Consider the following 27,778-nt stretch of genomic DNA (forward strand, 5'->3'; position numbering starts at 1 on the left):
GGTCCATCTAGTCAAGGCTATGGTTTTTCCAGCAGTCATGCATGGATGTGAGAGTTGGACTATAAAGAAAGCTGAGCACCAAAGGATTGATGCTTTTAAACTGTGGTGTTGGAGAAGACTCTTGAGAGTCCCTTGGACTGCAAGGAGATCCAACCAGTCCATCCTAAAGGAGATCAGTCCTGGGCATTCATTGGAAGGACTGATATTGAAGCTGAAACTCCAATACTTTGGCCACCTGATGCAAAGAGCTGGCTCATTGGGAAAGATCCTGTTGCTGGGAAAGATTGAGGGCAGGAGAAGAAGGGGACGACAGAGGATGAGATGGTTGGATGGCATCACCGACTCCATGGACATGGGTTTGGGTGGACTCCGGGAGTTGGTGATGGACAGGGAGGCCTGACGTGCTGCGATTCATGGGGTCACAAAGAGTCCAACACGACTAAGTGACTGAACTGAACTGAACTGAACTTAAACTTTTAAACAGTGACAGTGACTCTGCATTAGGCTCGGAGTGCTTGATTGGTTCAAGGTAAGGGAAGGTGGCTTGAATATCTGAGGTGGGGAAGGGAAGAAGTAAATGTAGGGTTTAAAGGTTTATTTAGCTAGGGGACAGGGTTTGTGCGGTTTAGGGTACAAGATTTCAACAATTTAGAGGGCGAAAGAGACTTGGATTCAGATTTGTCAATTGTATATTACAACCACTTCAAAGATTTGCTGTGAAGTTTAAAATAAGTTAGCTAAGCTCTAAAGCAGTCCATCTCACAATGTGATCTGAGAGTGCTTAAGCATTACTGGAAACTGGAGAATCTCATGCCCCATACCACACCGACTAAATAAAAAAAGAAACAGCAGAGGGGAGGAAGGAGGAAGGGTGGGCGTGGACACGACAAATCGGTGTTTTAATAAGCCCTACAGGAGATACATGGCTTCTCAGACGGCTCAGTGGTAAAGAATCTGCCTGCTAATGCAGGAGATTCCAGAGACGTGGGTTTGATCCCTGGGTAGGGAAGATCCCTGGAGAAAGAAATGGCAACCCACTCCAGCGTTCTTGCCTGGAAAATTCCACTAATAGAGGAACCTAGCAGACTACAGTCCATGGGGTCACAAAGAGTTGGACACGATTGAGCTACTGAGCCTGTACGCGGGCGCGGGCGCGGGCGCATACAGCTGGAGGATTCATGTTAGAGTTTGAGAACCACTGCTTTCAAGAACTGTATGAATGCTCAATAGTTGGGAGATTAAAGAAAGGAGAGGAGAAGGAAGGGAGAGAGGGACGGAGAGAAGGAAGGTAAAAAAAAAGGAAAGAAAAGAAAATCGAGAATCGAGAGGGCGCGGAGCCGACCTCAGGCAGAGGACCGGGCTCTCTGAAAGAAAATCGGGAGTGGTCGGATGGCTCGGTAGGGGAAAGCCTAAGTTGGGCTCTGGGACCTCCCAGGACTGTCCAGTCAAGCAGGAGCCTGGCGACGCCGGGCACCGGCAGGTGGCGCTGGACGGGCAATTGACAAGGAGGCGGGGTCTGCCCCGGGAGCATAGGCTAGCTCTCTGCAGGCACGGGCGCCGCGTGGGGCTGGCTGGCACCTCCGGACTGGCGCTGCGGCCGCAACTTACCTTCAGGTCACGCCGAGAAGCGGTAAGTCCCTTGAATCGTTCTGGTTCTCCTTGCTCCGTGCCTCTGGGTGTCCCTGCGAGGCGAGGCGCCGGCTCCCAGCCTCGGGAGGGGTGTAGCGGGTTGCGATCCGTCCCAGGACTCGGGCGGCGGCGCTTGTGGGCGAGCACAGCTCAATTTGCCCCTTGTGCGCCGCTTCGGAACGCGCTGCCTTCCAGCGAACTCTCCGCAGAGCACACAGCTCCATTGAGGCCGGTCCAGGGGCTGGCAGACAGGGACTCACAGAAAAACCTTCTAGCTGGGGACTCAGGGGATATGATGGGTTGTTAAGTTTGTCCTAAGGTCGGGCTCTGATGGCAAGTTTTCCAACTTGGCAAAAGCGTCACGAGTTTGTATAGCATTGATGAATGACTGGTATACAGCACTTAAATTCGTGTAACTTGTCTTCAGGGTTCCTGTAACAGAAAGTTTTTATTTTAAGTTTTGGGAACATTAGTCTGACTCTCAGGATCTGCCTTAGGGTTCAAATTCCCTCCAAATAGTCAATCAAGACTTTATATTTGTCAGAGGTCAAAACCACTGGAAGAAGTTTGTAGACATAAAATTTACCAACACTTCCAAATTCCCGACTCTGTTCTTTTTTTGTTTAAAAATTTTTTCTTCTTCATTGAATAGAAGTGCACTCATTTAGCACAGAATGTTAAGCACAGGGAGGAAGCAATGCCTAACAACACAGCCCAGTGAAGAAAAATATCTCCCAGTTTACATAGTTAAATGTGGTAATTTGCAGTTGAAAGTACAGATAGAAGGTTTGGAAATGCAAGGAAACTCACGATGTATCCCAGTCATTGAGTTTCTTCATATTCTAAATTCTTTGACATTAACATAAGTCAGTTGGGCTGTGTCAATATTTAGCAGGAAGCTGAGGTCCTGGTATAGCAAAATGGAACAGTCACATCAGAAATACGCTTTGGGTTTTAATGGAGATGAAAGAAATATACTTTGGGTTTTAATGGGTCAAATTCTGGAGTTCCTAACATCTGAATACTGTGCTGTTTCCTGTTGTTTTTTTGATGAAAAAATTTTATTGTAGAACTTAAATTATATATTTGGTTAATGTGTGAGGGAAACCATCATATTTTATTTGACTGATATTTCATTTTCTTGGCTTCAGGGCACAAAGTGGACTGTGTGCGACACAGTCAACAAGCTCCCTTGCTGCCTGGGGTTTTTCCTTTGCTCTTCCACATGGTCTTCCTACCACATAGATGAATGGTTGGATACCTCCCCAGGGCCACTCTGGCTATTCACCCAGATTCTCTACACAGTGGCCCTCAATCAGCAAATACTGCCAGCTTGCTAGATGCCCCAGGGCCAGGGCCAGATGACAGCCCTCACCCTTCTCTTGCCTCCTTCTGTCCATAAAATTTTGTCTTCCTTTCTGATACATTGCACTACCATGTAGTCAGTTCTTGAAATGTCTGCCTTGTCTCCTAAACTTTGAGGTTTTTGAAAGCAGAGTCTCCATCTCATTTAAATTTATATTCCCACTGCCTACCTTGTTCACAGTATGATTAATGACTTAATATTGAACAAGTATAGATTTGTATGTTAAAATCTTTACCATCCTGAAATTCACAGTTAAAATATCTTCTAAACATAGTGAATTATTTGTCTTTGATTACAATAGATAGAACTTGTATTCCTAGTCACATACAAACTCCCAAATTACCAAAATAATAATGTTGGTTAGATCACCAAATGATTTGGAATAACACTTCTTAAGGAAATAGACTATAAACTGCTCCAGAGCAGACATGAAATCTCTTTTCTCCTTTTCCTCCTTATTGTCAGTCATAGATTTGCATTCATAGACTTGATGATTGGCATATGCTTTACTCGAAACTCTTTAACTGCTAGTGACACATACCCAACTCAAACTAACAAGCAAAATAGGTAATGTATTGGCTTGTGTAACCAAAAAATTCAGGATCTGGTTTCAGAGACTCAAGGAGAGATAAGAAAGCCTTCCTCAGCTATCACTGCAAAGAAATAGAGGAAAACAACAGAATGGGAAAGACTAGAGATCTCTTCAAGAAAATTAAAGATACCAAGGGACCATGCAAAGATGGGCTCGATAAAGGACAGAAATGGTATGGACCTAACAGAAGCAGAAGATATTAAGAAGAGGTGGCAAGAATACACAGAAGACCTGTACAAAAAAATCTTCATGACCCAGATAATCACGATGGTGTGATCACTCACCTAGAGCCAGACATCCTGGAATGTGAAGTCAAGTGGGCCTTAGAAAGCATCACTATGAACAAAGCTAGTGGAGGTGATGGAATTCCAGTTGAGCTATTTCAAATCCCCAAAGATGATGCTCTGAAAGTGCTGCACTCAATATGCCAGCAAATCTGGAAAACTCAGCAGTGGCCACAGGACTGGAAAAGGTCAATTTTCATTCCAATCCCAAAGAAAGGCAATGCCAAAGAGTGCTCAAACTACCACACAATTGCACTCATCTCACACGCTAGTAAAGTAATGCTCAAAATTCTCCAAGCCAGGCTTCAGCAATACATGAACCATGAAATTCCAGATGTTCAAGCTGGTTTTAGAAAAGGCAGAGGAACCGGAGATCAAATTGCCAACATCCGCTGGATCATCGCAAAAGCAAGAGAATTCCAGAAAAACATCTATTTCTGCTTTATTGACTATGCCAAAGCCTTTGACTGTGTGGATCACAATAAACTGTGGAAAATTATGAAAGAGATGGGAATACCAGACCATCTGACCTGTCTCTTGAGAAACCTGTATGCAGGTCAGGAAGCAACAGTTAGAACTGGACATGGAACAACAGACTGGTTCCAGATAGGAAAAGAAGTACGTCAAGGCTGTATATTGTCACCCTGCTTATTTAACTTCTATGCAGAGTACATCATGAGAAATGCTGGGCTGGAAGAAGCACAAGCTGGAATCAAGATTGGTGGGAGAAATATCAATAACCTCAGATATGCAGATGACACCACCCTTATGGCAGAAAGTGGAGAAGAACTAAAGAGCCTCTTGATGAAAGTGAAAGAGGAGAGTGAAAAAGTTGGCTTAAAGCTGAATGTTCAGAAAATTAAGATCATGGCATCTGGTCCCATCACTTCATGGGAAATAGATGGGGAAACACTGGAAAGAGTGTCAGACTTTATTTTGGGGGGCTGAAAAATCACTGCAGATGGTGATTGCAGCCATGAAATTAAGGGACACTTACTCCTTGGAAGGAAGGTTATGACCAACCTAGATAGCATATTTAAAAGCAGAGACATTACTTTGCCAACAAAGGTCCGTCTAGTCGAGGCTATGGTTTTTCCAGTGGTCATGTATGGATATGAGAGTTGGACGGTGAAGAAAGCTGAGTGCCAAAGAATTGATGCTTTTGAACTGTGGTGTTGGAGAAGACTCTTGAGAGTCCCTTGGACTGCAAGGAGATCCAACCAGTCCATTAAAGGAGATCAGTCCTGGGTGTTCTTTGGAAGGACTGATGTTGAAGCTGAAACTCCAATATTTTGGCCACCTCATGCGAAGAGTTAACTCATTGGAAAAGACCCTAATGCTGGGAAGGATTAGGGGCAGGAGGAGAAGGGGACGACAGAGGATGAGATGGTTGGATGGCATCACCGACTCCATGGACATAGGTTTTGGTAAACTCCGGGAGTTGGTGATGGACAGGGAGGCCTGGCGTGCTGCTATTCATGGGGTCGCAAAGAGTCGGACACGACTGAGGGACTGAACTGAACTGAACTGAAATACTCGAATATGCCAGAACTCTTCTGTGTCTGTCCCCATTTCTTGCCTAGGCTCCTGTGTGTTGGCTTTCTTCTGTCCTGTTGAAGACACCTTCTCCTTTCAGCATGCAGAAGAAGGCATGGTAGGCTTGTATCATCCCAATATAACAAAATGTTAAAGACATCTTCTATTTATCTTCCACTTTCAAATATAAATATATCAGAGAAGGACTCTATTTGGCTCAAATAGAGATGTGTACCACCCCCAAATAATCAGTGTGATGAAGAGAATGAAGAACTGTCATTAGTCAAGATTGAGTCACATGCCCACGTCTGGGGCCAAAAGAGGGCATTTCTTTGGATAGGAGATGTGTTTTAGATAATAAAAAGAGTGAAAGAAAGTAAAGTCGCTCAGTCGTGTCTGACTCTTTGCAACCCCCTGGACCATAGCCTACCAGGCTTCTCCATCCATGGGATTTTTCAGGCAAGAATACCGGAGTGGGTTGCCATTCCCTCTCCAGGGATCTTCCCAACCCAGGGATCGAACCCTGGTGTCCTGCATTGCAGGGAGACACTTTACTCTCTGAGCCACCAGGGAAGCAGATCATAAAAATAAGTGGGAAAAAAATGTGGGCAGACCAAAACAAATAATTTAGGCATGAATATTGTGAAATTTTGAAACAAGCAACATATGGAAAATGTTCTCAGAGCACTTCAACAAAGGCACATGTTGGCATTATGTAAAGGTGGCTCCTCTTTATTCTTTGTGAAGTTCAAACCTCTAAAAGTTGGAGAATGGGGACCTCCCCAGTGGTCCAGTGGCTAAGACTCTGTGTTTCCAACACAGGGGATGCAAGTTTGATCCCTGGTTGGGGAACTAAGATCCCACATGCTGCTCAGCACAGCTAAAAAATAAAAACAAATAATTTTTTTTAATTGGAGAATGTTTTGATGTGTTTTAAATTACTGGAAACAACTTTCCACTTAATAAAGTATGACAAGTGGTCTACAATCCCATGAACAAATGAGCCTGGAAGGCTGTAGTCCATGGGGTCACGAAAGAGTCAGCCATGACTTAGCGACTAAACAACAAAAACAAAATTCAGAAACACTTGGAATGTTTCTACCAGTCAAATGGTTGATAGCTAATCTCTTTTCCTATTGAATTTTATAATGGACAAATTGGTGATGTATTCCTATGGAAATAAATTTAGAACTAATAAAACAGTGAATAATATTGTGACATCATATGTTTCCCTTTCCTAAAAAATGTTACACCACGCCCACGTGAGGATCTGTGAAGGGTGTTAAAGAAAGTTCAGTTCTGTTCAGACCTCATGGGCTGCAGCACGCCAGAACTCCCTGTCCATCACCAACTCCTGGAGTTTACTCAATCTCATGTCCACTGAGTCAGTGATACCATCCAACCATCTCAATCTCTGTCGTCCCCTTCTGCTCCTGCCTTCAGTCTTTCCCAGCATCAGGGTCTTTTCAAATGAGTCAGCTCTTCACATCAAGTGGCCAAAGTATTGGAGTTTCAGCTTCAACATCAGTCCTTGCAATGAATATTCAGGACTGATTTCCTTCCAGATGGACTGGTTGGATCTCCTTGCAGTCCAAGGGACTCTCAAGAGTCTTCTCCAACACCACAGTTCAAAAGCATCAATTCTTCGGTGCTCAGCTTTCTTTATAGTCCAACTCTCACATCCATACATGACTACTGGAAAAACCATAGCCTTGACTAGATGAACCTTTTTGACAAAGTAATGCCTCTGCTTTTTAATATGCTGTCTAGGTTGGTCATAACTTTTCTCCCAAGGAGTAAGCGTCTTTTAATTTCATGGCTGCAGTCACCATCTGCAGTGATTTTGGAGCCCAAAAAAATAAAGTCTGACACTCTTTCCAGTGTTTCCCCATCTATTTGCCATGAAGTGATGGGACCAGATGCCATGATCTTAGTTTTCTGAATGTTGGGCTTTAAGCCAACTTTTTCACTCTCCTCTTTCACTTTCATCAAGAGGCTCTTTAGTTCTTCTCCACTTTTTGCCATAAGAGTGGTGTCATCTGCATATCTGAGGTTATTGATATTTCTCCTGGCAATCTTGATTCCAGCTTGTGCTTCATCCAGCCCAGCGTTTCTCCTGATGTACTCTGCATGTAAGTTAAATAAGCAGGGTGACAATATACAGCCTTGACGTACTCCTTTTCCTATTTGGAGCCAGCCTATTTTCCCATGTCAAGTTCTAACTGTTGCTTCCTGACCTGCATACAGATTTCTCAAGAGGCAGGTCAAGTGGTCTGGTATTCCCATCTCTTTCAGAATATTCCAGAGTTTGTTGTGATCCACACAGTCAAAGGCTTTGGCATAGTCAATAAAGCAGAAATAGATGTTTTTCTGGAACTTTCTTTCTTTTTCAATGATCCAGCAGATGTTGGCAATTTGATCTCCGGTTCCTCTGCCTTTTCCTCAACCAGCTTGAACATCTGAAAGTTCACAGTTCACATATTGTTGAAGCCTGGCTTGGAGAATTTTGAGCACTATTCTACTAGCGTGTGAGATGAGTGCAGTTGTGTAGTTAGTTTGAGAATTCTTTGGCATTGCCTTTCTTTGGGATTGGAATGAAAACTGACCTTTTCTAGTCCTGTGGCCACTGCTGAGTTTTCCAAATTTGCTGGCATATTGAGTGCAGCACTTTCACACCATCATCTTTTAGCATTTGAAATAGCCTAACTGGAATCCCATCACCTCCACTAGCTTTGTTCATAGTGATGCTTTCTAAGGCCCACTTGACTTCACATTGTAGGATGTCTGGCTCTAGGTGAGTGATCATACCATTGTGATTATCTGGGTTGTGAAAATCTCTTTTGTATAGTTCTTCCATGTATTCTTGCCACCTCTTCTTAATATCTTCTGCTTCTGTTAGGTCCATACCATTTCAGTCCTTTATTGAGCCCATCTTTGCATGAAATGTTCCCTTGGTATCTCTAATTTTCTTGAAGAGATCTCTAGTCTTTCCCATTCTATTGTTTTCCTCTATGTCTTTGCACCAATCACTGAGGAAGGCTTTCTTATCTTTCCTTGCTATTCTTTGGAACTCTGCATTCAAATGGGTATATCTTTCCTTTTCTCCTTTGCTTTTCACTTCTCTTCTTTTCACAGCTATTTGTAAGGCCTCCTCAGACAGTCATTTTGCTTTTTTGCATTTCTTTTTCTTGGGGATGGTCTTGATTCTTGTCTCCTGTACAATGTCACAAACCTCCGTCCATAATTCATCAGGCATCTTTTATCTTGTAGGAAGTATGACAAAATAATTTCTTTGGGGCTCACCAGGAGAGTGGGCATGTCAATGATTGAATACATCTCAACTACCCCACTGGAAAAATACTAGCAATGCATGTCTTACCAACAAAACCACATCTGTAACTCTGATGGGAAAATGGCACTCTGAATATACAACATTTCAGTCCTTCATGGTGCTATTAGGGTTCACCTTACTACACTGTCTATTCTGTTCATTTTCTGAAACTAAGAATACATATCCCCATAAAATCATTTCACTATTGTTTCAGATTCGTGTCAACCCCAAAAGTCTATTAAAACACAGCTTCCTGAGGTATAATCTTATATCATCAAACTCTAACCACCACTGACAATATTGTTACTCTTGAAAAACTGCATTCCCAATTCTATTTATCTTTGAGGGGAGTTGACTTTCCTCCAAATGAACACCTGAAGTTAAAGTCTCCTAAAATAAAAGGCAACATCTGACTCTTTGAATTCCATATAGATACCTGGGTCATTCATTGCACTGACAGCTGGACAAAGAAATACACTTACTATTGACACAAGAGCACTTGTTCAAATTTTTACAGATTATAATGTGAGGTTAAATGAGTCACTCAGTCACTGTATTTTAAACTGTATTTTGTCACAGTGGCCCTCATATGAGTTAATTTTTCATATTTCCCTATCAAACATTAATATCATAAATATCATAGACATGAAGACAATAATTTTTATTTTCATAGGTGGCTGAAGCCATAGCATTTTAGAGAATTAATGGAGAGCAGACAAGACATCACAAACCAAGAAGAACTTTGGAAAATGAAGCCTAGGAGAAATCTAGAAGATGATTATTTGGTAAAATAATACTTAAAATCTATAAATAATTCAAATGCTGTTCAGTATCTCCTAATGTTATAAAAACGTGATTTTCACCCTTTGCTCTGATTCCTGGTACTGATATCGTGATGGGTAAAGGGCCCTGTGGGCTATAAGAGAAGTTGTACCTTGAACAACTTAAGCCAAATAACCTTGAATAAGTCACTGAAAATCCTGGGTCTTTGTTTATCTATAAAGTGAGAGAGTTGGACCAGACCATCTCCAAGGCCCTTCCAATTCTTTCTAACATTCTGTGGGTCTAAGTTTTTTGAAAAAGTCATCAATGCCCATATAACAGTAGTTTCACAAATGTGCTTTTTCATAGGCACCATGGCATCTTACCAAGAGATCATCAAGTCAATTGACAATCCACTATTTAACCAAATAAATTCAATTTTGGAATAAGAATCATTTGCCACACTTTTACTCCACATCAAGATTAAATGCTTTTTACTAACTTATCTGACCTAATGAGTGGTGGAAAATATTGGTACCAAACTTTTTACCTTTCCAACTGATATCAACTACAGTTTTAAAAGAAAGTATTTATTTTATCTTAGTTATCTTAATAAAAAAAAATTAAGTAGTACAAGTAGATACTGTCTAAAATGTGCATAAAATCATTTTCATTTTTTAAGTGAACTGTCTTGCTTGCTGTCCCATAATTCTTCACCCTTAACCAGAAATTGATCTCAGTGGACTATTTCAACATGCAGAGATGGCAGAAGCTATATCACGCTCGGCTCCCTTCTAAATGGAGTAATTGGAAAAATTACTGGATGTAGCAGTGATTTATTACTGAAAGTAAAAGTCAAATGGCAAGAGGTCATTTTTAAACACGAAAGATGATACAGAACTATGTGAATTAAAGTTACTCTGCAGAAAGTGAGGAAATAAGATAATCAATAACATCATTTTGAGTGTTAAAATGTTATAGGTCTGCATATAGAGCTATAAGAAATTTGGAATAACATATTGAGTGAGAAATTTATTCATAAAGTAACACAATATGAAACACTGATATAAGTTGCTATTTTGTTTTTTTAAAACTTGCTGCTATATCAGGCAGTTGTGGAAGTGACAAACTATTCAATGCAAACTTTTGAATCATTGACTACCTATAAACGCAACTGGGTAAAGAAATATAACTTTCTCAGGAAATAGATCATCCCTGTGGGATTTAACTCCTTACATAGTCTCTGTACCATTTAACAATTTGTCTGTTAGTACTTATACAAATGAAATATTTTGTGAATGTAAGTCTATAGGATGGGGGAGAGGGATAAATTGGGAGACTGGGCTTGATATATACACACTGCCAAATATAAAATAGATCACTAATAAAAACCTACTGTACAGCATAGAGAACTCTACTCAATACTCTGTAATGACCTATCTGGGGAAAGAATCTAAAAAAGAGTGGGTATATGTATATGTATAACTGATTTGCTTTGCTGTACAGCAGAAACTAACACAACATTGTAAATCAACTATACTCCAATAAAAATTAATTTTAAAAAAAGACTACATGATGCAAATTACATGTTTTTATCTAATAAAAATGACTGTACTATTCCTGGTCCTTTGTACTTGAATGAATGAGGAATTCATTCTTCATATCTTCACAGAGAGTTGTCCAGTAACCAAAAAAATTATAAAACAAATATGACTATGACAATTTATAAGTGTTATTATTTTTACCAAGGATTACTGGACTTTTTTTTTTTAGTTTTTCAGTTTTTGTTTCCCAGTTGCGTTATTCCATTCTTTTATGCTTTCAGGATAGAAACATAGTAGTCTGAGATCTAGTGAACGTATCTGAAGCATATATTTCTTCTGACTTAAAGAAAAAGGAGTAACAGGAATTATGGAGAACCTCAACAAAGAGAAGGAAATGGCAATCCACTCCAGTATTCTTGCCTAGAGAATCCTGTGGGCAGAGGAGCCTGGTGGGCTGCTGTCCATAGGGTCGCACAGAGTCAGACACAACTGAAGCGACTTAGCATGCATGCATGCATTGGAGAAGGAAATGGCAACCCGCTCCAGTATTCTTGCCTGGAGAATCCCAGGGACAGAGGAGCCTGATGGGCTGCCATCTATGGGGTCGCACAGAGTTGGACATGACTGAAGCAACTTAGCAGCAGCAGCGGCAGCCAACAAAGATAGGATATCTAACTGCACCTTTGATCATTGCCACATAATGTATGCCATCTTCAGTTAATCATATCCAAAAGTAGTGTTCTAAATGTCCTTTTTTACTGGTAAGCACAATGAGCAGTAAGTAATTAGTTTGAGAGACATCCCACTGTCTTGTTCAATTTTAAGATGTTTATTTTCTTTCCTTTGTAGAATAAAGACCCAGAAGAGACCAGCATGCTGAAAAGACCTGTGCTTTTGCACTTGCACCAAACAACCCATTTTGATGAATTTGATTGCCCCCCAGAGCTTCAGCACAAACAGAAACTCTTTCCAAAGTGGCGCTTGCCAATTAAAATCGCCACTATTGTATCATCTCTGACTTTTCTCTACACTCTTCTGAGGGAAATAATTCACCCTTTTGTGACTTCCCATCAACAGTATTTTTATAAAATTCCAATCCTGGTCATCAACAAAGTCTTGCCAATGGTTTCCATCACTCTCTTGGCACTGGTTTATTTGCCAGGTGTGATAGCAGCAGTTGTGCAACTTCATAATGGAACTAAGTATAAGAAATTTCCACATTGGTTGGATAGGTGGATGGTAACAAGAAAGCAGTTTGGTCTTCTCAGTTTCTTTTTTGCTGCACTACATGCAATTTACAGTTTATCCTATCCAATGAGGCGATCCTACAGATATAAGTTGCTGAACTGGGCATATCAACAGGTAGGATGACATGGCTGACCATTAAACTAAAAAGTTTAAGTCTCCTAACAAATTAACTCTTTCTTATTTTAATATCAGTACCCCAAACCTCTGTTGAAACCCTGTGTTGAGAAAGTACTCTGTTCTAAAAAAAAAAAAATTTTTATAACTCTTCACTAGGCTCAGTTGTATAATTCTACATGAGGAATATTTTTTAAGCTGAAAATAGTAAGCTACAACTTTAACAACATAAATAAGTGTTTTGTTCATGGACAGAGCCACATTTCAATCTTCTACCACCCTCAGAAGATTTATTTTTAAAGCTAACTCTTCGTATTTTCTGATTCTTTACCACATATGACAATTCTAACCATTAGCTATTATATAAATTAATAAAACAGATTCTATAAATGTTGCATTCAAGGAAGGAGGTTAATAGCGCCTATGTCATTTCTGTTAGAGAAATGCAAAAAATACCATCATAAATTTGTGGAGGCCCCTAGTTATCAGGAGGCTTCCCTGGTGGCTCAGAAAGTAAAGAATCCGCCTGCAATGTGGGAGACCTGGGTTCAATCCCTGGGTTGGGAGGATCCCTTGGAAGAGCGCATGGCAACCCACTCCAGTAGTCTTGCCCGGAAAATCCCCAGGGACAGAGGAGCCTGGTGGGCTACAGTCCTTGAGGTCGAAAAGAGTCAGACATGACTGAACAACTGAGTTCAGCTAGTTATCAGGTCCTCCACAGTAGAGGGAGCATAGAAGGAGGTTCTTACACTGGAAATAAATGTTGTTTGCATATTTTTCCTTCCTCTTTTCACCCTCTGTTAGGTCCAACAAAATAACGAAGACGCCTGGATTGAACATGATGTTTGGAGAATGGAAATGTATGTGTCACTGGGAATCGTGGCGCTTGCAATACTGGCTCTGTTGGCTGTGACATCTATTCCGTCTGTGAGCGATTCTCTGACATGGAGAGAATTTCACTATATTCAGGTAAATTATATACAAAATAACTCTGACTCCTCAGCAAGGTAAACTTTTTGTGCTTATAATGTCATCAAGTGTATAGACTTTAGTATATAGGCTTCCCAGGTGGCACTTCCCAGGCGGTAAAGAACCCGCCTGCCAATGCAGGAGACATAAGAGACCGGGTTCGATCTTAGTCGATCCCTGGGTTGGGAAGATCCCCTGGAGGAGGGCATGGCAATCCACTCCAGTATTCTTGCCTGGAGAATCCCATGGACAGAGGAGCCTAGCAGGCTACAGTCCATAGGGTGACAAAGAGTCAGACATGACTGAAGTGACTTGGCATGCACATATATAGACTTTAACCCATAAAAAATAACATGGTTTTCCAATAACGAAGATCTCACACTTGCTCCAATTAAAAATGTGCTCTTCTGTCATTTTCCCTCTTGCTTATAAATAGGGGAAATGTTTTTTAGACACATACAAAAGGCATTACTCAAGGAAAAATATTATTTCTAACATTTGAAACTCATTAGACAATTTGCTATCTATTTAATAACAACAAATTTGATGTTTTAGAAATTCAATATTGTTTACTTAGTTCTCCAAAAATAGAAAAAATTTTTGCCTATCTCTGACTTTATTCATGCCTTTTAAGTTACATGGCTTTGTACTATCCTCCTTGAACTATGGAGTTTTATCTACCGAACTATGGAATTTTATCTATTCTAGTATCTTATTTTAAAGACTTCTTTTTCCAAGTTAATTTTTTTGTAATTTACTCACTTGAAGTTTCTCAATATTCTTGGAATTCAAAATTATCTCAAATTCACCAAGGTTAACTTGCTAGTGGTAGATCACATCCGAAAAAGAACAATGTGCCAGAATTCATAAGGGGATCCAAGTCTGACAAGATTCAAAAGACTGAACTTAATTCAGTCCTAAGCACTGCCAAGATGCTAAACCACAAAGTTCTATCTTTTATGAGTGGACATCTTTAGAAATCTCACAAAGTCAGCTAATCCTCACTGTCCTTTCTACACATTCATGCATATACTCCCAACAGACACCTTAATCATCTGATTAAGCTGGAAAGAATGTCTCCCTCTGAATTATTCAAATGTGGTTTAGAGATGGTGCCAAGCACACTAATTGCTGATTTTGTGGGTTTAGCCCGATAGCCATTAAATAATAGCCAATAGTCTATTCCTCATTAAATAACTTTCTTCTTACATTGCTCTGCCTGTCACACATATGCTGTGCATCACTTTACAGATTTAATTACGAAGTCAAGCACTATGTCTTGACAACCCATCCCATTCCACTCAACGTACAATACCTAGCCCATAATATGTACACAATACAAATTTAGTAAATTAGTCTTCAGCCAATTACATATATTTTTTAATTAATAACCTAGAAACTTTTCATTAACAATCCAAGAACTGATTACTCTATGATTTACCTTGGACTGCTGCTGCTGCTGCTAAGCCAATTCAGTTGTGTCCGACTCTGTGTGACCCCATAGATGGCAGCCCACCAGGCTCTCCCATCCCTGGGATTCTCCAGGCAAGAATACTGGAGTGGGTTGCCATTTCCTTCTCCAATGCATGAAAGTGAAAAGTGAAAGTGAAGTCGCTCAGTCGTGTCTGACTCTTAGCGACCCCATGGACTGCAGCCTACCAGGCTCCACCGTCCATGGGATTTTCCAGGCAAGAGTACTGGAGTGGGTTGCCATTGCCTTCTCCATTACCTTGGACATTTATATCTAAAAACATAAGCTTAGCTATTTGGTTATATTCAGTGGGGCTTACTGCTGAAAAATTGTGAGTTGGATTCATTCTGGCAGTCTAGTGAATATTTCCTATAAAGTGAATAGAAGTCAAAAGATATCTAGAACTATTGTCAGAATGCCATAAAACTACATAGGTGAACAATTATTTTTATAACTTTATCTGGATGGTGCCAAGTATCCCAGTGCAAGCTAAAATTTTTTCTCACATCTACATATCTCTGTTTTGTTCAAACATTGAAATAATTGTTAGTGTTTTTCCACTGTATCAAAAATGTTTGATTTTTTTAACAAAGGCCAAGATCATTCACTTTAGTATTAATATACCAAAATCATAGTCAATAACTTTGTTGTTGTTCAGTAGCCAAGTCATGTCTGGCTCTTGATGACCCTGTGTACTGCAGCCTGCCAGGCTTCCCTATCCCTCACCATCTCTTGGAGTTTGCTCAAGCTGAATCACTTTAGTTGCCTTCATAATTGATAAAGGTCACTAGTATCAAGTTGATTTTTCACTGATCTTCAGTCAACCTACCAATATTTATTGAGCAACTAAAATGTGCAAATCATTGTGTTGATTCTACAGGGATCCTGTGATGATAAGACAGAGTTTCTGAGTTTAGATGTCTCTGGTTAAGCAGAATTAAGGCAAATACACAGGGGATAGAGCATCAGAAAATAAATATCATAAGAGAGAAAAACAAGGTATGGAGAAAGGGAGGACAGTGCTATTGGTTATCTGAGACCAAAAGGAGAATGGTTGTGAATTTTCTCAACTTAAACAGCCTGGAAACGAGAGCATTACCCACATGTAGAAAGAGTGGAAAGAGACGAGTGGACAATAACAGATGAACAGAAGAATTTCTAAGCAACATAACAGATCTAGATGATATAGGATGAAATAAACTCTTAATGAACCATTCTCACCAAGATAATTCATTTTCTCTTTTGCAGAGCAAGCTGGGAATTGTTTCCCTTCTGCTGGGTACAATACATGCATTGATTTTTGCCTGGAATAAATGGGTAGATATAAAACAATTTGTATGGCATACACCTCCAACTTTTATGATAGCTGTTTTCCTTCCAATTGTTGTCCTGATATGCAAAGTCATACTACTCCTGCCGTGCTTGAGGAAGAAGATACTGAAGATTAGACATGGTTGGGAAGATGTCACCAAAATTAATAAAACTGAGATGTCTTCTCAGTTGTAGAATTGCTGTTTATACACATTTTTGTCCAACATTGATATATTTTATCATAAACACTTCAAATTTGTATTTGTTTAATAAAATGACCACTTGAGGATCTTGACATATCTCTTTGTTTATGAGTGATATTTGAAATATGTGTATTTCCTTTCAGATTTGATTCAAAGTAAGAAATTAATCTTTAGCACATTCTCTATGTTCAGTAAAGCTGAGCATACCAAAATAATCACATCTGATTTATCAGACTACACAACATTATAAATAATAAAAGGCCTTAAAATATCAGTCCCTGATACTCCCTAAAAGTTATCATGAGCCATGAAAAAAAGATATTATCTGATGGCCAATAGGCACATGAAATGATGCTCAACATCGCTAATTATGAGCGATGCAAATCAAAACTACAATGAGGTACGACCTGATACCAGTCAGAATGGCCATCATTAAAACCTCTACAAATAACAAAAGCTGGAGAGGATGTGGAGAAAAGGGAACCTTCCTCCTCTGTTGGTGGGAATGTAAGTTGGTGCAGCCACTGTGATAAATAATACGGAGGTTCCTCAGAAAACTACAAATAGACTTACCATATTACCCAGCAATCCTATTCCTGGACATATATCCAGATAAAACTATAACTCAAAAAGATACATGCGGCACAGTATTAATTGCAGCACTATTCACAATAGCCAAGACATGGAAATAACCTAAATATCCACTGACAGATGAATGGATAAGAAGATGTGGTACTTACATACAATGGAATACTACTCAGCCATAAAAAAGACAAAAAGTAATACCATTTGCAGCAACATGGATACAACTAGAGATTATCATACTAAGTGAAGTAAGTCAGAAAAAGAAAGACAAATATCATATGATACCACTTGTATGTGGAATCTAAATTATGACACAAATGAACCTATCTATGAAACAGACTCAGACCTAGAGAACAGACTGGTAATTGCCAAGTGGGAGAGAGTTGAGGGAGGGATGAAGTGGGAAATTGGGGTTAAAAAATGTAAGTTTTCATATATAGAATGAATAAACAACATGGTCCTACTCTATAGCACAGAACTATATTCAATATCCTATGATAAACCATAATGGAAAAAAATATTTTTAAAGAAGAATGTATATATTTGTACAACTGAATCACGTTGCTGTACAGCAGTAATTAACATTATAAATCAACTACACCTCAATTTTTTAAAAAATGTTACCTAAATCTACCACACAAGAATATCCAGTGTTTATGATTGTTGTTAAAGAAACTTCCTTTCCTGTAACTGGATGTTATTCACATAACACCTATCTGAAAAAAACACATGGATTATGAATATACAAGTAAAGCAGCAGAAAAAGTTCAGATACACATCCAGGCAAAATAAAACTCAGGCTTTCCAGGAAAAAAAGTAAATTCAATTTTCTACATCTGAGTTAGGTAAAACTCAGTTTAACTTACTTTAATACATTTGCCAAAGTGTTGTCAGCCAGCTTTCTGGATAAAGTCATATTCCTTGCCTCAACACCTCGTCTTTCAGATTCACTGGCCTATTGTGCAGCAAGCAGAGAGCACTTGGACTCTGTGAGGACCGTGAACCACATCCTCACAGAGCAAACTATACATCAACTATCAGGGCTCACTAACCCAACTGACTATACTTCAGAGGTTTTTCATAACTGGCAACAGTAACTATAAACTTAGTCTTTTATATAGATAAGCTATTTATTATGATTAAAGACAATAGAGCTAATGCTAATGGTGGTGGTGGTGTTTAGTCGCTAAGTCATGTCTGACTCTTCTGCAACCCTGTTGTAGCCACACGTTCCGGGAAACAAACTCACTCAGAAGGACAATGCAGACAGTGGAATCCAGTTTATTAGATGGCGGGCCCAAGGCAGAGTCTCCTCTTAGACAAGGACCCTGACCAGTTTTTCTGAAAACCTTATATGCCCTAAGTGTACTTGCTCAAACCCACCTCCCCAGATTCCTTGAAACTAGTCTGGACAAGGTAAAAGAGAGATACGATCAAAGTTAACCCATGATTCGTGTGTCATAAGCCTCAATAGTTAAACAGTGGACATATATCAATAGGCCTGTGGTCACATCCCAATAAACATGATGGAATTTACGACTTTGTTCTGTTACAGAGATAATTAGCATATTTTTTAGGTGACAGAGAGTCCAAATACAAGTCCTGAGGCTGTTTTATCCGGGGGGTCTGGTTTTCCATTGGTATGCCATCTCTATAGACAACGGGCACAAAGTTCAGAGTCCATTGGGAGGGTGACCCTGCTTGTAGCCTAATGTTCGCAGCCTGGCCTAAGATGGAGTCCAGCTTTGTCTGTTTCCTCCTTCAACTCCATGGACAGTAGCCTTCCAGGTTCCTCTGACCATGGGATTTCCCAGGCAAGAATAGTGGAGTGAGAAGCCATTTCCTTCTCCAGGGGGATTCTCTCGACCCAGGGACTGAATACTTGTCTCGTGCACTGTAGGTAGATTCTTTACCACTGAAGCACTTGGGAAACAAATGCTAATGGTACAAATTAGGAAAAACAATTAGTACATTCATTGAGTGGAATTCAGTTTTTTTAACTTTTTGTTCTGTTGTTGTTGCTGTTCAGTTGCTAAGTTGTGTCTGACTCTTTATGACACCATGGACTGCAGCATGCCAGGCTTCTCTGTCCTTCACTATCTCCTGGAGCTCGCTCAAACTCATGTCCATTGAGTCAGTGATGCCATCCAACCATCTCATCCTTATCTTCCCATTCTCCTCCTGCTCTCAATCTTTCCCAACATCAGGGTCTTTTCTAATGAGTCAGCTCTTTGCATCAGGCTGCCAAAGTATTGGAGCTTCAGCTTCAGCATTAGTCCTTCCAAGGAATATTCAGGGTTGATTTCCTTAAGGATTGACTAGTTTGATCTCCTTGCTGTCCAAGGGACTCTCAAGAGTTCTCTAGCACCACAGTTTGAAAGCATCTATTCTTCAGTGTTCAGCCTTCTTTATGATCCAACTTACATTCGTACAGGACCACCTGGAAAACCATAGCTTCAACTGTATGGACTTTTGTCAGCAAAGTTATGTCTCTGCAAGATGGCAAAATGTTAGCATCTCCAGTTCTGAGAGGGAGAAATTGGGTTTCAGCCTTTCTGGCACTAAGATATCATAGAGGCTGCAGCTTGGGACAGGGTTCCAATCTGAAGTAGCATTTCATTGTAGGGACAACAACTGAGTTCTGGCTTGGTTACTGGAGTCCTCTCTCTGTTAGCCATGGTAATAAGTAACCTCAGACCTGTTCTGAAAGACAGAATCCATGGTGATAGAAGATAGGAAGTCTATAAGAGCCTTACAAGTAAAACACAAAAACCTCTAGATTCAATCTGTACTCAAGGGCTATTGAAAGACCATTAACTCTTTGTATCTTTTCTGAATTCTTAACAATGTTTGTTAATACTGTTATGAGCAGAAGAAAATAATAAAAGTTGTCTTAAAAAGAATAAATATTATATTTAGCATAAGCTTAGATTTCCTGTTATTCAATGAAAATGTATAAAACATCTCCCATATACCAGGCCCAGTGCTAGATGGAGGATATATGAAGATAGAAATGACCTACTTCCTACTAAGAGTCTCTTAGGGAAGACAAATGTTAGTACAGAAATGAATTCTTGATTTTACTGGTATCACTAAAGAGGAAATGGCCAGCTCTGTTTAAAAGGGCAAGTCAGGAAGTTGTGAGGTTGATCCGAAAAAATAACTATTTGAGCTGGGTATTAAACTATAAGTAGGAGTCCTTCAGCTAGAGTGGGAAGACAGGTAGCATAGTACGCAGTACGGAGCTGTAAAATGATGTGGAAAAATATATTGGAAGGACTAACATTCAGGAATAGAGCAGGTGAAGGAAATACCAGAGTGGGCAAGGATGTGGTCTTTGTCCTCCAAGGATTAGGAGGACACTGAAAAATTTTGAATGGGTACTTAACATGACCATATTTGTAATTTAGAAAGATTTATCTGTAGACTGTCCAGGAGATAGATTTGCTAAGGGTTGGGGGAGGAGTGGAAGTGGTGGTACCAAGGGTGAAGGCAAGTTAGAAGGCTGGAAAAATATCTAAGGAGACAACAGCAGTATCCCAACATAGAGGCCCTAAGTTTTCAACCAGGTTGTTACAGAGGGAATGGATAAAAGAGGAGAGCTAGTGAAACATGGTAGGAAGATGGAATTTCCAGGAACTCATGACCAGTAGACCATGAGGAGTGAGGGAGGGGAAGGCACTTAAAATGGGACTTCTAGGATTCTATTTACATGGACGACTTAGAGGATGATGCCAATAAACAGGGTAGGGAATTCTACAGGAGAAGCATATTTTTTTAACCAAGCTGAAAACAGAGTAAGGATTCTGTACACTGTATGCTATTTACAAAACAAAGTTGTTAACAAATTCCATGTGGGTTTTTTTGTTTCATTATACACAAATGTAATTATGACAGACATACAGTTTGTGGCAGTGGGAAGGAAAAGTTAAGGTATTTACCTGCCTTTTTGATAAGGTTTGTTTTGTTTAGTTTTTAACACAGTCACGGAGGACAGTGACACAGGGTCTCCCTGGAGCACAAAGAACACCTAGAAAACTGCTAGCCAGGAGCCTGGTGCCTTTCTTCCTCAGAGCTTCCTTTCCTGCTCAAAATGAAGGCTGCTGGGGTTTATTTTCTTGAAGTATTTGCTCTATAGGAATCTTGTAATCTTCAGTTTTAAAAAAAAAACTACTAAAATGATGCCTTTTTATTATTATAATAATGAGTTTGATTTAATGATGTTTAAAGACAATAAAAAATAAATTTATGATCATGATCTGATTTTCAGACTATAGACCACATGTCTAAGGAAGCCTGTAAGGAATTACAACCTATTACACTTGGGACTGCTAAAGTTAAACATTTGAAATAATAACAAAAATATGTAATTTTAATTGGTAACATTAATTCTAGAACTTTATTTTCCAAGAAAAGTAACAAGATGTAATAGCTGCTTTTCCTAAAACTGGTCTTCCAAGTAAAAAAGTTAGAAATTTTCCAGTTTGGATTTAATATTAGGTTTTACTCAGTTAATTAGACATCTCCTTTTCCTCATGCCAGTTTCTCCAGCTGTCTTCAAGAGGGCCTTTGAAAAGGTAATAAATTATTTGATCTCTTATTTGTTGAAAATAATCCTATGCTTGAATAAATTAATAAATTACCGGCTTGTACACATGATCTGAGGCTAAAGTCCAGTACCTTCTTCTTCTCAGCTAATTCCATTACTTCAGCTGGTCAAGGGGTCCTCACATTTATTGTCAGTGAGATGTGACATTCCCAGAATTATTAATGGATGCCCATTTGAACTCTGCCCAGAACATGTTGCCAGTTTGTGCAGCTATAAAATTATTGAACTGGAAGAGACTGATGAGATCACCTGAGCTCACTAATCCCTTGTCTGGAGGCATGACCCCACTGAAATAAGGCTCCCTCAGCAAATATTTGTATTTCTCAACAACACTGGAGAGAGAGAAAGAGGAAAAGGAGCATAGGTGTCAAAACAGTAATGATGAGAAAGCTGTTGTTCTTAGAAAAAAATGCCCCCTTCTGTCCACCGACTGAACCAGGGAGTGACTGACTAGACAAGCTCTTCTGACAGTCAGAGAATCAGGAAATTAAGCTTGAGGCTGGTGATGACCTGGCCATAAGGACCAGCATGTACCCTGGCACATGATATGGGAAATGATTTCAGACCTCCCTTGGAACTTGGAGTTGTACTATCACAAAAGATAAACATTAATGGGTTTACACAGTGGAGTTATACAGTGTAAGAGCTGGAAGAGTAGGCTTAATTTTCATCTTTTAAATAGCAAAATTCCTAACAAAAGCCATGTAACAGGGGCTACAGTAGAAGAGTGCTCTCGGGACCAGGAGACATGTCTTTTTGTTACACCTATCCCCTGGAGTAGGAAAGGGCAACCCACTCTAGTATTCTTGCCTGGAAAATCCCATGGACAGAGGAGGATGGTGGGCTACAGTCCCTGGGGCTGCAAAGAGTTGGACATGACTGAGCAACTAAACACACACATACTCACACACATACCCACACACAGCCTGCTCATAAGCCCCTGTGACAACTTGGGCTCCATGGTTGCTGCTGCTGCTACTGCTGCTAAGTCGCTTCAGTCGTGTCCGACTCTGTGTGACCCCATAGACGGCAGCCCACCAGGCTCCACCATCCCTGGGATTCTCCATGCAAGAATACTGGAGTGGGTTGCCATTGCCTTCTCCAGTGCATGAATGGGAAAAGTGAAAGTGAAGTCGCTCAGTCGTGTCCGACTCTTAGCGACCCCATGGACTGCAGCCCACCAGGCTCCTCCGTCCATGGGATTTTCCAGGCAAGAGTACTGGAGTGGGGTGCCATTGCCTTCTTCGTCCAAATGAAAAGATAAAGAAGAAATACATCTCTGTTAAATAACAAGTGCCTTTCCCCCCAATAAAGTAAAATGTAGACTGAGTAACATTGATAATTCTGTGTTATATGTCTCCCTTAGCTTAAGAATTTTTTAAAAATTCATTGTAACTAACATTATCAAAAGTATATGATTTCTGTTCTAATTGGAACCAACTACATAAAGGAGTCTACATAATCCTAGCTGTGGGGCTGATACCAAGACCATTTCACATCCAGGATGGCAATCTTCCCTAGGTAAAACTATTAACAAGTTATAACACATTTCTCCTGCTTGTACAGACACAACAGATAAAACCTTATCTTTTAAGTTCAAAAACCATACACATCATCTGTTATTGTAACATCTATCCAAATAAGAACAAAAATTTCACTGGGTAAAAGCTAACAATGTGATAAGAAGTGTACATGGTTTCAAAACTCTACCTCATTTATACAGATAAGGTAATGGATCTTTTTTGTCAGGGATTGCTTATTTGCAAGGCACAAAAACCTTCTCAAAGTCTCTTAAGTAAGGGGGGAAATACTGATAACAGAAGAGGAATATTGATAGAACTTACATGTCAATGTTAGCGACACTAACTCATGAACCCCACCTTTATCAACAGTCACACTGCAGGTGATTTCCTTCAGTCTATGGCCTTAAATAGGCTTCCTTGGTAGCTCAGCCAGTAAAGAACCCACCTGCAATGCAGGAGATCCCGGTTCAATCCCTGGGTAAGGAAGATCCCTTGGAGAAGGGATCAGCTACCCACTGCAATATTCTTGGGCTTCCCTGGTGGCTCAGACATTAAAGAATCCACCTGCAAAGCAGGAGACCTGGGTTCACTCCCTGGGTTGGGAAGATCCCCTGGAGAAGCGAACAGTTACCACTCCAGTATTCTTGCCTGGAGAATTCCATGAACAGAGGATCTTGGCAGGCCCTCCTAGCCCATGGGATTGCAAAGAGTCGGACACGACTGAGTGACTTTCACTTTCAGGATACTACTCACAGGATGGCCTTAAATATAAAACATTAAAAGTTTGTTGATCAGTTCCAAATTAATATCCCTAGCCTTGACTTTTCAGCTGAGCTCCTTTTTAACAACATCACTTGAATGTCTAAGAAATATCTCAAACACGATGTTCTAGAAATGGAATCTTAATTTCCTATCCAGCCCCACCCAGTTGCTCAAGACAGACACTTAGAAGTTATCTTTGATATGGCTCTTTACCTAATACTCCACATCAAATTTATTAGCAAATTCTACTGGTTCCACCATCGGAATATATTCTGCATCTAAGTGTATCTCATCACCAAAATCATCTTGGTTTAAGCCACTACAGTCCTTCTCCTAGAATTCTTGAAACTTCCCAACTTGCCTTTCTGCTTCCATTGTCATCTTCATCCTCTGCCACAGCCACCACTCCCAGAGGGTTTCCCACATAGCAACCAATGTGATGCTTCGAAATTGTAAATGTTAGCATGTCAACCCTCTGCACAAAAATCTCCAGTGTATTCCCATGAAACAAAGTAAAATGCAAACTCTGTATTACGGGCTACAAATCCCTAAAACATGTGCACCGTGCCCACTTTTCTAAAGTTAACTGCTGCCAGCCTTTACCTTACTCAAATCACTCCAGTTGCACTGGTTCCCTTGCTGTTTCTCAAACACAAACTCATTACTATCTTAGGGCCTTAATACTTACTGTTTTTTCTGCCAGGAATGCTCTACCTTTCTCATGATTAGTTCTTTTACATCTTCACTTCCATATTCAGATGGCATCTCTTCCAAGTGATTTTCCCTAACTATCCTATATAAAAGAGTTCTGTCCCTGTATCTCTCGCTCCTTCCCCTTGGCTCTATTTAAGTAGTTCCTATTACTACCTAATATTATATCTTTTATAGGTATATTTGTGTTTGTCTGGTTGTCTAGTTTTCTCACTCATGAGAACAGAGCCATTGTCTTATTTATGGCAATATCCTCAAAACCTAGAACAAAGCCTGGCATATAGGAGAAACTCAATAAAATACTTATTGAATGAATGAATAAATGAATAGGGTGCACAGTTGTATTATCAATAAATGGTTGAGATGGTGGTGTTTAGGAAACATAAGTTATTTAGATGAGTGTTTCTCAAAGTGTGGTTCACAGACTAGTACTATCAGCATCACCTGGGAGCTTATTAAAAATGCAAATTCTGGGACAGCCTCATCCCCACCCCAGACCTAATGAGTCAGAAACTGGAGGTGAGAAGAGTAATCTGTGTTTTATCAAGTCTTCCCAGAGATTCTGACGCATGATAAACTTGAGAACCACTAGTTTCCGGGATAGGTCAAACTTGGCCCACAGCCTATTTTCTGTAAGTTAAATTTTATTGAAACATAGCCACTTCCATTCATTTACATACTGTGTAGGCTGCTTTTGCACTATAACAGCAGTGTTGAGTAGTTGCAAGAGAGATGTTATAGCCAACAAAGCCTATAATATTTTGCTCTTAGGCCCTTTGCAGGAAAAACCTTGTGACCCTCTAGTTTAGATCAACACCATACACCATATGTTTATGGCAGAGCAAACAAGTACATCTATCTCCTTCCCATCTAAATACCACTGATATTTTAAAGAAAAGATGTGGTTAAAGAAGGATCCAAAATAGAGAGAAAAACAGGAAAGCATGGCATCAGTGGACCAGAAAATGTGAGGAATTTCCAGTACACAAAGAGTGTTTGGGGGGAGGGGTAGAAAGCAGATTTACAGAGAAATGAGAAACTGCAACACAAGATCCAAATAGAAGCTATTGCAAAAGGAGCAAAAGTTCCTAGGAAAAATCCTGGATGAGTTTTAGGCACTGAGCTAATCAAACCAATCAGTCCTGGAGAAATCATCAGATGAGTCATTAAAGGACCAGTCAGAAGATCTGGCCAGTGACCCTTTGAGCAAAGATCTGTACAGTTGACTGCAGATCTCATTTATAAACAAAGCTAAAAGGCTTTGGGAAAGGTTCCTGTCTTCGGTTCTGGGGCCTGAGAAGCAGAGACTAGCAAGACTTCCTCAGTGACAGCAGAGGGCGGAAATAAAAGAGTATTCTGATTCTAGCATTTGCCACCAGGGTAAACTGTCATGTTGCTGTTGTTTCAGTTGCTAAGTCATGTCCAACTCTTTGCAACCCCATGGACTGTAGCCCATTAGGCTCTTCTGTCCATGGGATTTCCCAGGCAAGGATACTGGAGTGGGTTGCCATTTTTTCTCCAGGGGGTCTTCCCAGATCAGGGATCAAACCTGTGCCTCCTGCACTGGCAGGCAGATTCTTTACCATCAGCCACTAGGTACAGGTCTTGAAACTGGGAGTTCTGGAATCAGACACTCCCAGCAGAGCTTCTGGGAATGGAGAAGGACAATGTACAAGGTAAGGATGGGAAGCCCACTTTCACTCAGTGGACAAGCTATTTACCCACTGCTAAAGGTTAAATTGTATCCCTCAAAAACGTAAGTTGAAATCCTACTCCCTAGTACAGTCAAAAATGACCTTATTTGGAAATAGGTCATTGCAGGTTTAATTAGTTAAGATTAGGTTCTAATGAAGTATCATGCTCATGCATGCTGAGTCGTATCCATCTCTTTGCAACCCCATGGACTGTAGCCCACCAGGCTCCTCTGTATATGGAATTTTCCAGGCAAGAATACTGGAGTGGGTTGCCATTTCTTCTCCAGGGGATCTTACCGACCCATGGATCAAACTTGTGTCTCCTGCACTTCTGCATTGGCAGGCTGATTATTTACCACTGCATCACCTGGGAAGCCCAAATGAAACACGGTTGGCCCCTAACCCAATATGATTTGTATGTCCTTATAAGAAGAGGAAACAGACAGAGAGAGGAAAACACCATGTGAGGACAAGAGACACACAGACACAGAGGCAAGATGACCCTGTGAAGACAAAGGCAGAGCATGGATTTATGTTATCACAAGCCAAACAGTGCCTAGGGCTACCAGAAGTTGAAAGAAGCAAAGAAGGATCTTCTCTTAGGGGCTTGGAGTTTGGATTGCCTTGCCAACACCTTGATTTTGAACTTTCAGCATCCAGAACTGTGAGAGAATAAATTTCTATTCCTAGTTTGGAGTACTTTGCAGCCTAGAAAAGTAGGCAGCCCTAGAAAACTAATACACCAGCCCTCTGGGTGCACATCTCACTGTGCTCTTCCTTTATCAGCAAAAGAGAAACATGCATTAACCGACAAGTAAACAGGGATTTTCATCTGGTCAAGGAAACAGACAATAAGAACAAATAATCATTACCAAATATTTGAGGAAAATTAACATCACTGGAAAGCATCATCAGTTCAAATAACAGAAATAAAACCTATAGAAAGTTAATGGGGACAACAAAGTAAGACCTTAAAATAAGTGCAACATCTATTTGGAGAGATTTGAGAAGATATCACACTGATGAGCAAAAATATTATTGCTATAAAAAAGAGAGACAATTGGAGTTCTTAGAAACTAAAACTATTACTGCCAAATTTTTTAAAAACTATGCTGCATAGCACAATATTGTATATTTATAACAATAGAAAAGCATGCACAGAAGACAACAAAATATCTTTGGGCACGCAAGAATATATGCAGATTCAAGATCTTATATTAAGTATACTAAATGGAAATAGTGGTAGGGAAAATGGAAATGCAAATCAGGGATGAAGTTTAGAAAAATAAATGAGTGAAATAAGATTCTTACATGGACAAATGATAAAATTGTGCTATGAACTAAGGTGTTATAATTAAGCCAACTTTTTACACTCAGGATTCAAAAAGAAAAAAAAATAATAAAGGAACTGAATATCAGAACAGGTATCATTAAAGACTAACTTTCAGAACTAAAAGACCAAACTGAGGACTCTTCCCAGAATGCAGTACAAAAGAAAAACAGAAAATGTCAAAGAAAATTTAAGAGACATGGA

General features: G+C 40.0%; 1 protein-coding gene and 1 long non-coding RNA gene across 4 annotated transcripts in view; one reads left to right on the forward strand and one right to left on the reverse strand.

Annotated features, from left to right (window-relative positions):
• Positions 1-27,778, reverse strand: part of LOC145523528 (uncharacterized) — a 256,078-nt gene that overhangs the window by 212,979 nt on the left and 15,321 nt on the right. For 2 of the 3 annotated variants that reach the window (XR_014066679.1, XR_014066680.1), the window contains exon 3: positions 1,609-2,061. This is a non-coding gene — a long non-coding RNA (uncharacterized LOC145523528). Of the gene's footprint in view, positions 1-1,608; positions 2,062-18,210; positions 19,649-27,778 lie in introns of those variants that run through there. The other variant, XR_014066681.1, reaches the window with a different exon arrangement.
• Positions 1,547-16,456, forward strand: STEAP1 (STEAP family member 1). The gene is made up of 5 exons (XM_081533992.1): positions 1,547-1,630; positions 9,412-9,523; positions 11,894-12,406; positions 13,211-13,375; positions 16,095-16,456. The coding sequence occupies exons 2-5, from the start codon at positions 9,443-9,445 to the stop codon at positions 16,350-16,352; spliced, it is 1,017 nt and encodes a 338-aa protein (XP_081390118.1). The 5' UTR covers positions 1,547-1,630; positions 9,412-9,442; the 3' UTR covers positions 16,353-16,456.

Source organism: Giraffa tippelskirchi, chromosome 10, assembly GCF_054371585.1.
Source record: "Giraffa tippelskirchi isolate mGirTip1 chromosome 10, T2T-mGirTip1v1.2.pri, whole genome shotgun sequence".
NCBI lineage: Eukaryota > Metazoa > Chordata > Mammalia > Artiodactyla > Giraffidae > Giraffa > Giraffa tippelskirchi.

Bases quoted from the DNA above. Each gene is read 5' to 3' on its own strand.
- STEAP1 (XM_081533992.1), top strand. From the start codon at position 9,443: ATGGAGAGCAGACAAGACATCACAAACCAAGAAGAACTTTGGAAAATG. The intron at 9,524-11,893 runs GTAAAATAATAC...TTTCCTTTGTAG, and splicing joins ATCTAGAAGATGATTATTTG to AATAAAGACCCAGAAGAGAC. The intron at 13,376-16,094 runs GTAAATTATATA...TCTCTTTTGCAG, and splicing joins GAGAATTTCACTATATTCAG to AGCAAGCTGGGAATTGTTTC.